Below are 13529 nucleotides of genomic sequence, written 5' to 3' on the forward strand. Positions count from 1 at the left end.
AGAGCTACGGAGGTGCGAAAATTTCGTTTTCTTCCTGTCAATATACTCACGGGTGTTGTGCGCCGGCTTCTTGGGCCGCACTACACACTACCGTGTGTCTTGATGTTACTTTTAAAGATCACGAGGTATATATTGAAATTAATGATGCAATGTTTGTATGTAAGAGTTTAGCTCAATTATTCAGTGAGTCTTCATTACCAGTGCCTTCAACATGCTATAAAGAACAAACAAAAGCATTGGTACTTGCTTTTCATGCAGGACAACTAATGTAACATAATAATACATTAGGAACCAAAATTAATGTCCTATATTGTTGTGTAGCATGCATGTTGATAGTGCTTTAAAGTGAATATGCAGAGTTAGCTAAACTCAGTACATGCAAGCTGAATAGAGTTTGTGCATAAAAAATTGCATGGAACAAATAGAACAACAAGGTGCATCAAAAAGTCCTAAAAGAGAAAACATTATGACCTAGGTGGGGATCAAACCCAGGTTGGTTATGGGGTTAAGGAAGTTGCACAAATCACCACAGTTGTTTGTCTGTGGGTTTTGTCTGGAATATAGCTCAACGTTTCAGAGATCCTTATATACACCAGTACCTTCATTGCTTTATAAAGAACAAACAAAAGCCCATACTGATTTGCTACTGCAACACTCAAGCTGCCCGGCATGTAATTTCACTGAAATCCTGCTTTGAAATGTGCTTTGCTTGCCAAGATACTATCAGCTAAAAGTTGAGTTTTAAAAGATGTGTACAAAAGGTACTGAAAAAAATGTGCCAACATGAAGATTCGAACCCATGACCTCCTAGATGCTAGTCAGGTGTTGAACAGTTTGTGCTGTAGTTTTCAAAGGAATGTTGCTCAAGTTTTCTTTACACCTTGACCTTCTACATGCAGTAGAGAATGAACAGAAACATGCACAAACTTGTGACAATTTGAAGAGTAGCTGGATGATGAGTGCTTCATTATTAGAACTGATTGTGTTGATCTGAACTAAGTTTGGTGACTTAGCAGTATGGCAGTCAGACAGACAGACAGACGGATTTAAGCTTTATAATAGATAGTATTGCATGCTTTAGTTCAATATTTTTCTGTGAAAAGGGGTCTTATAGCCTTTCCAAATTTCCAAGTTTGACAGGTCATAACTCATCATGTGTTTAATCTATTGTCTTATCGCCCATGTCAGCAGATTCGATTTTTCACCAAGAGTGCAAAGCTACATGAATAAACTATCAAATTTCACAATCAGAACGAGGTGGTCTGCTTTTGCTGGCTGCTTTTCCCAAGCCCAGTGGAAATCTGTATGTGCGGTGTGGGGCCTTAATAGAGTTCTGGTCAGCCTGGGGATGGTTGTATAGCTCTGTGGTTTTGAATAAAGACCTGTGGTGTGAATTTCCTTTCATTTAACCCAGTTTTGATACCTGAATAGCCCATAACTTGGTCTAATTCATCTCTATGCCTTCCTTTACATTTTAAACAGCCTTCAGATCCCTGCCACCCTCCCCTTTTGGAGGTCACCTGATACATATTTAAAATGGTAGGTTGGCTATTTGCACAGTGGATTTCCTGGAAAGTAAGGAATTGGTGTAAACGTGTGAAAAATTAGTACACATAGCTTCAACCACTGGCGAGCTAAATACTTAAAACCAGCATTTCTTGATACTTTTAAAATGTTGGTTTTCCCAAACTGGGTCACAAATACAGTCTAAAGCAGTTATACAGGCACAATATGTAGTCTATAAACTCTCAGGTCTAAATATCTTGGTACCAAGTTTGGCTGGAATATGATAAACAGTCAAGGAGTTGTTAGTGATTATTCACAACAAAAATTATACCAACATGTTGTCATGCCTACAGGGTAAACTGCTTATGGGAAGAAGCTGAAATTCAGTATGTGGATAGGTTAATTATGGAGCCTCAAACATTTTGTAGTTTGAAAGAAATTTAGTTAAAGATCATGAAGATACAGCGAAAAAAAACCAACAGTGTGTAACATTTATGCAGTCAAGATTTGCTAATAAAAAGTGATTACTTACCACGCCTCCCAGATAAACTGCTAAAGGGAATGATTAGAAAATTGGAGTATAGATGGATTAATCATCTTAAAAGGGCCCTTCAACGGTTTAGAAGAATCAGACCTAAAGCCACTGAGTTATATGACAAAATCCAACTCCATGTAGAAAGTGTAGAGAGATCAGCTAGTAACAAGTCACCCTGTAGAGAGTTCAGCGAGAAACATGTCATCCTGTAAGAAAATGAGCTAGAAACAAGTCACCCTGTAAAGAGATTGGCTAGTAACAAGTCATTCTATGGATAATTCAACTACATTTCAAATCATCTTGTAGAGAGATCAGCTAGAAACAAGTCACAATGTGGAGAGTTTATCTGTATGCAAACACAAGTCAAAATGTAGAGAATTCAGCTAGAAACAAGTCATAAACAAGTGAGAGTCCAGTTACAGAAAGTCACTCTGTAGATAGTTCTGCTACTTACAAGTCAACCTTTTAATATAGAGAATTCAGCTAAAAACAAGTTAGAGAATTCACGATAACCTTTGGAAAGAGATAATGTGATTTGATATAGTAATCATTGTTAAAATGCATAAAATTTATTAAATTGCAGTTATCAACATATTAAATATTCAGCTCTTGATCAATTCCTCCTTTCTGAAGTAAAGAAAAAAGACAAGTAAAAGAAGCTCCAAAGCCACCAATAGGTTGGCTTTGGAGTATACAAATACAAAAAGAAGTGATATCTAAACAAAAACAGCCAAGCTGTGAAAAAAAGATGCAAAATTTTGGTTCCATTTGCTCTTGGCACCAAATTCACCTGAATGGTCATAATTAAAATTTTTAACATTTACCTGCCACAGGAGCTCTTTCCTGCCATCACAGCCATTTCTTGGTCACCACCTTGGATTTCACATTTATTTTACTCTGGATTTTTGGGGCTGCATCCTTTTTTCACAGCTTGGCTGTTTGTTTTTAGATAAAAATACATACATTGCTATCACCTTAGATTGTTTTGTAATTTCTTTATTGTTGCATTTCATTGCTGTTGAAGTGTAATATGAACAAAACAATTTTATTATCATTTTTGAATTCATAATAAGCATTTTAGTACCATTTACTTATGCTTATCTTTGTACAGTAGGCTGCTTGATGGAGCAAGATAGTACATGGAATATAAAATGGCAAGAAACTTTTGCTGGTGAAGAAGATAGTCAAACTTGCTCAGGTAATGGTAAGTGACCATTAAGTACTACGTAAATGTATATACACATTCAGCAATGTTAGAATAATTATTTTAAAACAACCTGTTTATTATAATTGCCAGATATGTATGTACCTAGTAAAGCCAAATACATGTTGATTCTTGCAGATGTGCTCGTTCATGGCAATATTGCACACTGACTACCTAATAGTTTTTAAAATACTTTTCATGGGCAACGTCAACTGAAAAAGTGTACTTTATTCTCCATTAGATGTTAAGTGTATTATTAACATGCTGATTGGTGTGGTAGCACCCTGGTGTAGTGTGCACTCGGAATATTCGAGCAGTGCACACCCCGGGTGCAATTACCACTTACCATGTATTTAGTATGTGTGCATACAAAATAGACATGACTGTATAATGTTTTCCTAACTATACAACCACCCTACGACCACACCTAGCTCTATTGCCTACTTTTTCTTAGTTCTAACCACAATAACATTTTCCACAAAGCCATAAAGTGTACGTAACAACACCAAACAAACAAACAGTCATGCAAATATCTACCATATAATACTGCACCATTGCCATAAATATATATACATAACAACACAAAACACAAATAACATTCATATACACAAGTACTTTGGGGAAAGGGCAACTGAGGAATTGTTGGAGTAGGGTGTAATAACCTTTGCACAAGCCACGCAGACAAGCATTGTGGATATGGCATAACTGGATTTACAGTTGACCACAAAGCAAATATGTATTCCAATTAGTACAAGATTGCAGCAACGCACCATATATGCATAGCAACACAACGTGATAGCAGCAACCAATGAATAATCATATAAGTTAAATTTAGCATAATTGGTTTGGTTTGGCCATGCACAGATAATTAGCACTTCATCCACCCAATTTCTCCCCAAACTTCCTCAGTTCCCTATCACTCTGTTATGGCAACACTATGCCATATTAGTTGGTAATGCACACACATAAAAGGGAAACAATGCATATATCCAATGGGCAAATACCTATAAAGCATGCATGGTGAAAATTATGCGCATTGCGAATATGTAACAGTCATAAGTAATGATGCTTGTTGCAGCAGAATGTGATTTATGTGAAATGAAATGATAAGTAGCTCTTAGTTCAACACATATTGTGCCAAAATGTGTATTGCGAAGGTCACAAATAACAAAAGCGAATCAGCAACACAAAGAGCAAAAGTCAAGTCATCCGTCTAGCCCAGAAACATGGTTGCTGACCACACGCATGCAGTATATAGGTAGCTGGAAATAGTATATTTATATGAGAGAATAAACTGCAGTAAATGTATTGCTAATGCAACAATTGACAAAATACAATGTGATTACGTTGCCTGGTAGGATGTAGCAAAACACAAGCAAACAGCTGGAGATCCCTGCAAGCAGGATCAAATATTGATGTCCTAATGATGTAATTTGTAGTCTAGTATGTATGGAAGTGAACAGATCATACTCATACTGCTAAAAGCAGAACATCACACATGCCAACGCAAATGAAGCAACATGCATGCCAACACAGTACAACAGCACACATGCAACAATACACATGCAATGACACACCTGCAGCAACATGCAGGAATGACACACCTGCAGCAACACGCAGGTAATAACACACCTGCAATGTCATGCATGTAATGATACGCTTGCAAAAACAGTACTGGAAGAAGTTATAGGAATGAACACGTAACATAGCTCACAAAAAAATTGCACTTAATTTAATGAGCGAAATCTGCGGGTATTGAGTTGGTGTATTATGCTCATAGATACTCGGAGAAGAGGTATGAGTGAATCACATATGCAAAGATAACATCAATCAGTTGTGTGTTTAGTGAAAACGGGAAAATTCAACACGGATAATCCAAAGCACTATGTAATTGACTTGCATAACCATATTGTGCAGTCCACATAGTGATGCAAGTGCGTGTATGTACATACACAAATATTTATTGTGTATGTGCAATTAACAATTATTTATTGTGTGTATTGTGTATGTACTATGCTTCCTAAACATGAATCAAGTAAACCATGCCTCGTGAATGCATGATTTATCTGCGTTAGAAGGAGGAATAACAATGCTCTTGCAAACACCTCTCATGCATTATTGAGGATAAATGACTGAGAGATATTCATTCGTTTACCCTAATGCCTGATCTCTTAAGCTTGATAAATATCAGGGAATGAGTGTAGTAAGACACCAATGCTAGCAGGAATGACAGAGAGCCTAAAAGCATATCCTGATGGTTCATATGTATCCCTTAGGACAGCTGCTGTAGGATATAATTAGCCTTCATCAGTCACAGGGGCAGACAAGGGCTGACAGCAGGCTGGTGTACCTGTTAGCACTCATGGCAGAGAGACAACAGGTTTTCCAATTGTAATTACATATTGAAATATTTAATAATACTTAAGACTAGTACATGATGTCCTGTGATCATGCCAGTTGTATGCTGAAATGTATGAAGAATGTGTGAAGAACGTGTGCTATGATGTACAAAAGTTGGGAACTGAGGGCATTGGATGGCATAGTGGTTGCACACAAAGGAAGTTGAATGCACAAGCTATCAAGTTTTTGTATCCTGTAAAACACCAAACACTTGCTATCACAGATAAAGCTAAACATGTAATAACAACGGTAACAGCGTACGTATAAGCAAAGAGGCAAGCAGCAGCCATAATAGCTTGTGATTATAACATTGATGAAGTATCACGCATGCAATAACACGCATGCAAGTATCATGCATGCAAATAACACGTATGCAAATACCACGCATACAAATAACACGCATGCAATATCATGCATGCAATAACACGCATGCAATAACCCGCATGCAAATAACATGCATGCAATAACACGCATGCAATAACACGCATGTAAATAACACTTATGCAAATAACACACATGCAATAACGTGCATGCAATAACACGCATGCAAATATCATGCATGCAAATAACACGCATGCAAATAACACGCATGCAAATAACATGCATGCAATAACACGCATGCAATAACACGCATGTAAATAACACTCATGCAAATAACACACATGCAATAACGTGCATGCAATAACACACATGCAAATATCATGCATGTAAATAACACGCATGCAAATAACAAGCATGCAATAACATGCATACAGATAACACGCATGCAATAACATGCATGCAAATAACATGCATGCAATAACACGCATGCAATAACACGCATGTAAATAACACTTATGCAAACAACACACATGCAATAACGTGCATGCAATAACACGCATGCAAATATCATGCATGCAAATAACACGCATGCAAATAACACGCATGCAAATAACACGCATGCAAATAACATGCATGCAATAACACGCATGCAATAACACGCATGTAAATAACACTCATGCAAATAACACACATGCAATAACGTGCATGCAATAACACACATGCAAATATCATGCATGTAAATAACACGCATGCAAATAACAAGCATGCAATAACATGCATACAGATAACACGCATGCAATAACATGCATGCAAATAACATGCATGCAATAACACGCATGCAAATAACACGCATGCAATAATACGCATACAGATAACACGCATGTAAATAACACTCATGCAAATAACACACATGCAATAACGTGCATGCAATAACACGCATGCAAATATCATGCATGCAAATAACAAGCATGCAAATAACATGCATGCAATAACACGCATGCAAATAACACGCATGCAATAACATGCATACAAATAACACGCATGCAATATCATGCATGCAATAACACGCATGCAAATAACACGCATGCAATAACATGCATACAAATAACACGCATGCAATATCATGCATGCAATAACATGCATGCAAATAACACGCATGCAATAACACGCATACAGATAACACGCATGTAAATAACACTCATGCAAATAACACACATGCAATAACGTGCATGCAATAACACACATGCAAATATCATGCATGCAAATAACATGCATGCAATAACACGCATACAGATAACACGCATGCAATGACACGCATACAGATAACACGCATGCAATAACATGCATACAGATAACACGCATGTAAATAACACTCATGCAAATAACACACATGCAATAACGTGCATGCAATAACATGCATACAGATAACACACATGCAATAACACGCATGCAATAACACGCATGCAATAACACGCATACAGATAACACGCATGTAAATAACACTCATGCAAATAACACTCATGCAATAACGTGCATGCAATAACATGCATACAGATAACACGCATGCAATAACGCGCATGCAAATAACATGCATGCAATAACACGCATACAGATAACACGCATGTAAATAACACTCATGCAAATAACACACATGCAATAACGTGCATGCAATAACACGCATACAGATAACACGCATGTAAATAACACTCATGCAAATAACACACATGCAATAACGTGCATGCAATAACATGCATACAGATAACACGCATGCAATAACACGCATACAGATAACACGCATGTAAATAACACTCATGCAAATAACACATGACACCTTTATAGCTATTCCTAGAACACCCTTAGGGAGTGTTGCAATGCCCTTGTAACACCTTTTAGTTGCTCCTAGAGCACCCCTGGGGAGTACTACAACTCCCTTCAAAGGAGTTTAATTTACACAGCAGTTAGAACTCCCCCAAGGGTGATTGGATTACACCCTATTTTTAACAGTGCACACTAGCACAGCCATTTTGTTTTGTGACGTCAGAAAACGTCATTGCGGATATCATCCATACTCCCATGTAAAGTACAATTAACATGCTGATTGGTGTACTGTTAAAAATCAGTTCTGCCATGAATACCCATCTGGGTGTTATAAGTGCTGTTACAATCAAGACCCTCAGTTGGTGTTCCACTTACACCCTTTAATGGTGTGAATAAAACACCCATAGGTGTTTCATGACCTTTAAAAGAATTGAATTACAACAGTTTCATCTTTGGTGCAATACGAACTGTAACAAGTATGAACATGTATGTCTGTATAATTATGGCAATTGATAAGCATTATAACTTTACAGTAATAACATTGTAACACATAACACATTTACTTGAAATGTTTCCTTACTCTATGTATGGTTTTCAGTTTGTATTTGAAACCTAACCACCAAACATCACTTCAATTGTGGGTTTCAGAACTTATTTACAAATTTTGTCACGTCAAACTGCAATAAGTGCCGTAAGGTTAGTATACTTCAATTATACTGTCATGATACATATTCTCACAACAATTAGCACCTAGGGTGTAATCTAACACCCCATTTCTGCTTCCATGAACACCCATTTTACTAATCACCTCAGAAGTGTACAATAATATACCCTAAAGGTGTGGGTGTATATAGAACTCCCGCATTAGGGTGTACTGGAACACCCCATTTTTAACAGTGTGTGGAAACACCCCCAAGGCAGTGTGCACTCGGCATATTTGAGCAATGCACACCCCCGGGGTGAAATCACCGCTTACCATGTATTTAGTATGTGTGCATACAAAATAGACACAACTATATAAATAAAGTTTAAGTTATTAAACACAGTTAATGTTGTGAAGCGTAGGCCATGCAAGTATCCAAAATATTAGCATGCAACTGTGGGCTCTAATAAGAACAACGCATGCGCAGCATCGTGAGCAGAACACGTTGGCAGTAATTCATACCTGTTGTAAGAAATCTCGCCAGTTGCAGTGGCTTTGAGTCTTCAAGATGGGTACTCGTTGTTCTCGCCTGCTGAGGAAGGAGAGGGTTGTCGTCCTTGGGAAGCTCGACTGCTGGATTGAGCAGGCGAGGAGCCGGCTTTGTCACGCCGGGGGAAGGACCGCCTCAAGGAACGGGTGTTCCGGGCAAGACAGCAACGCGACAGGATGTGACATTACAATACTAGTGGCTACCGTCAGGGTCGTCTCTAGAACTGGGTCACTTGCCTCGGCCCACGCACGGTATCACTGTCACCTGGGACAGCTCCATCGTTGCTGGACTCGTTGCTAACATCAGTGACTACAGCTCCACCTCGTGCCATAGCCAGTTCATCGGACGCCACCTAATCCACACAAAATGTAGAGAGATCATGTGGCGGGCATCAATCAGAATCTTCGGAAGGGAACTAGAACGCCCCGACTATCGCGAAATGGCCTCAGACGAGATGCTGCATCGGGTAAGCAACAGTATAACACCAATTGGTGTACTAGTATAAGCTTACACACTGTTCCCACACACCCTGTATATATATATGCATGTAATGAGTAGGGATGTACCGATTCATATCGTATCAGTGGCCAATATGGAGATTTCTGCCAATATCAGTTGGTCTCAATATAACCACCAAAACCGATATGATATATCGAAATAGTCTTTGCCATGGTAAAGCCACATTTTACCCTCTGTTATACAGCAAACAAGGCTGTGGAAATAGTAGTTTTTCTATATCCTTGAAAAGAAGCGCATATACTACGAGAAGCAATAGAAATACGCGCTTGACAAACATTCATTGTTACAATACTTACCAACCATACAACAAATGATCATAGTGGAGAGCTATAAAAAAGCAACCATGGGATGAATAAACTAGAAACACAGCTTGAAATAACCAGCCATCATTACAAGCCATTAAAATATGGAGTAGGTAATGTGGACTCATCTTGGTGGGAGCATGCATTAAAAATATATATATATATTTTGTGGGTGCCTCACTGTCTGGGCTGTTAATTGAGGCCACACCACCACAGGCAATCAAGCATTGTCAGTGATTATTAGCACTTGGAACTGCTTACTAAGTATATCTTATGCAAGTTAAAGTTTCCCAGTTTCTTCTAATCTAAATGTATAGCTACACTTTATTATATTGTGTCGGTGTCGGTGTTCTGACTCAGTATATCACTTTATATTGGATCAGTTCAGAAATTTCTCTATCGGTACACCTCTAGTAATGTGTGAAATAATAAGAGTTGCTTTGTACTGGTGAGCTTAGTAGTGAGCTCATACATAGATACAGTTTAGCCACCAATCACTGATGCTACTTTCAAAAAAAAAAAAGAAACGACTAAGTACCTGAATTCAGTGACATTAATTGTGCTTTTGAAGTCAAAAAATTCTATTTTGTGCAATTAAATTTAAAATAAATAAATAAATAATGCAACCACAGATGTGTATTAAATGTATTAATAGACTTCTGTATTCTACAGCATACTATATTGGTTTCTTCATTGCTGCTTATTGGCTTGTAGTCAGCATCAGCAGGACTTGGATAGTCAACTAGAGAATGCAGAATACAATGAAGTGTCAGCAAACTAGCTACATACATGTATATATAGCTAGTCACCGGCCTTAGAGGGTGACTGCATTAATGGTGGTATGAAGGTAACTTGGTACCAAAAAAAATAAAATAAAATAAATAAATCATAATAAAAAAATAAAAAAATAAAAATACGGTAATCATAAATTGTATGCAGAAAAGCAGCCAGGTGCATATTAGAACTTTGCATAGCAGTTTCACCGTGTTGTGTCAGCTTCTTGCACACCATACCCTTGAGTCTTATAATAGTCACAAAGAAAAGTCCATTTTATTGTTATTAAAGGAAACTTCAACCTATACAATTGCAATAGGAATCATTTCAAAACATGGTACTTGTTCTAATGTGTACATGATACAGTGTCTTCGTTATATATCTGTAGTTCTATGGTTAGGATGTGCTCCACAATTTTGCTAGGCAATTGGCATGGGACACACCATTGTGTTGTTAGTTGCATGTTAGTTTGCTTGTGTGTTATGTCTTCCTAATATTTATATTGTCACATTTGCTTGATATGCATGTCATCACCATTGCTTGTTTGTATACCAACGTATGTCACTTCCACTACTTGTTTCGTATGTTACCGTGGCTCGGTTTGCACATCATCTTCTGCATGTTGCAAGCATAGCTTATCGTGCATATTGCTAGATGTTGTCACCATCAAATTTCTGCACATTACATGGTCTAAATTAAATAAATAACCTTGATGCTTGGGGGGGTAGATCACCATATATATCTGTATATATATATAATATATTGTGACCTACCTATGGCCTCTATTGTAAAGAGTTTAGGACAGAGACACTTCTCTGCTCTAAACTCTTTCATTACCCAAGCATCAATAATCCAAAAGTACTTCCTACTTTGGCCCCGCTGGAATTACATAACCTTGCATAGGTCATATACCATGGCAGATGAGGCCCCTAGCACTTACCAAACCCCCTCCTCAATCAATGGATTGCTGGAGGTGAATAATGAAGATCTGAGGAACAGACCACATAAGTAGGTGAGTGGTAGCGTAACTAAGCATTAAATAAAGTTTAAGTTATTAAACACAGTTAATGTTGTGAAGCGTAGGCCATGCAAATATCCAAAATATTAGCATGCAACAGTGGGCTCTAATAAGAACAACGCATGCGCAGCATCGTAAGCAGAACACGTTGGCAGTAATTCATACCTGTTGTAAGAAATCTCCCCACCCTGTCCCTACCCACTGAACAGTTCACAAACTTCACTATAAGCAGGTGCTCTATGTTAATTGGCATTGTATGCCAGCAGATATCAATTCTAGTTAGTATTCCACTGTCAATAGTGGTACATATGTACATTTGTAGTGTAAGCAGTGGAGTAAGTAGACACATAATGTTGTTGTACTCTGTACTTCACTGTGCCTGCATTCAATTACTCAGAAACATTTACATGAAAGACTATTTGCTATTATATGCATTTTGTTGTGAGTTCTTCAGCTGCAGGTCTGACTGGATTCCTTCACCGTGCCAGCTGCTACCACAAGTAGAGATTGCTATTGAGGGATGCTCGCAGTTTAAATTTTTGTCAGGAGAGATGCTCTTTTATCCTACCTGCAGTCACCGACAGGCCCTCTAGTTCAGAGTGTCATCAGGAAACCAGGTTGCTAACAGCTGCTTGCCTCTCCCACCCAGATCAGTATTAGGAGATGTCTCCCCATCCAAATTGCTAACTAGAGACGCTCTCTCAACCAGATCACTAGCTGAAGATGCTCTCCCATCCAAATCAGTATTAGGAGACACTCTCCCATTCAAATCACTAACTAGAGATGCTCTCCCAACCAGATTGCTAGCCGGAGACGCTCTCCCATCCAGATCACTATCAGGAGAGACTCTCCCATCTACCAGAAGACACTTGCTGTCATGAACACTATCAAACATGACCCAGCTATAGAGTACCAACTAGCTAACCACCATAGAGGGACCACAGTGCTACTATCAAGTGTTGATGCTATTTCAGACAGTGCCACTCTCAACAGTGGATTGTGACAACTCTGAGAACAATGGTCACGCTCTGACTATTGTATCACCTGCGCACAGGTGTTGATGCTGTCACAATCTAGCTAAAGCCACGTGACACCAATTAGTGTTGCTAACAGCTGCTTGTCTCTCCCATCCAGATCAGTATCAGGAGATACCTTCCCATCCAAATTGCTAACTAGAGATGCTCTCTCAACCAGATCACTAGCCGAAGACGCTCTACCATCCAGATCAGTATTAGGAGACACTCTCCCATTCATATCGCTAACTAGAGATGCTCTCCCAATTGGATTGCTAGCTGGAGACGCTCTCCCATCCAGGTCACTATCAGGAGACACTCTCCCATCTGCCAGAAGACACTTTCTGTCATGAACGCTATCAAACATGACCCAGCTATAGAGTACCAACCAGCTAACCACCATAGAGGAACCACAGTGCTATTATCAAGTGTTGATGCTATTTCAGACAGTGCCACTCTCAACAGTGGATATTGATAACTCTGAGAACAACGGTCACGCCCTGACCATTCCATTGTATCACCTGCGCACAGGTGTTGATGCTGTCACTATCTGGCTAAAGCCATGTGACACAAATTAGTGGTGACCCGCAGGTCAACACATCACCTACCACTGCTATAAGCAGTTCGTCCATTCTCCTTAGAGGAGTCTGAGACAGCAAGGGGCCTCACTTAGGATATCTGCCTTATCCACTAGGTTCTCCCGTTTGCCTCTATTGTAAAGAGTTTAGGACAGAGACGCTTCTCTGCTCTAAACTCTTTCATTACCCAAGCATCAATAATCCAAAAGTACTTCCTACTTTGGCCCCGCTGGAATTACATAACCTTGCGTAGGCCATATACCGTGGCAGATGAGGCCCCTAGCACTTACCAAACCCCCTCCTCAATCAATGGATTGCTGGAGGTGAATAATGAAGATCTGAGGAACA

At 38.8% G+C, this 13529-nt stretch overlaps 1 protein-coding gene across 1 annotated transcript in view; it reads left to right on the plus strand.

The window, feature by feature from the left end:
• LOC136253728 (adhesion G protein-coupled receptor L4-like) overlaps window positions 1-13529 on the plus strand; it is a 94224-nt gene that overhangs the window by 28561 nt on the left and 52134 nt on the right. Inside the window, exon 4 of the mRNA XM_066046384.1 lies at window positions 3153-3245. Within this exon, the coding sequence (XP_065902456.1) occupies window positions 3153-3245 (93 nt within the window). The remainder of the gene's footprint in view (window positions 1-3152; window positions 3246-13529) is intronic.

Source organism: Dysidea avara, chromosome 4, assembly GCF_963678975.1.
Source record: "Dysidea avara chromosome 4, odDysAvar1.4, whole genome shotgun sequence".
Classification (NCBI taxonomy): Eukaryota; Metazoa; Porifera; class Demospongiae; order Dictyoceratida; family Dysideidae; genus Dysidea; species Dysidea avara.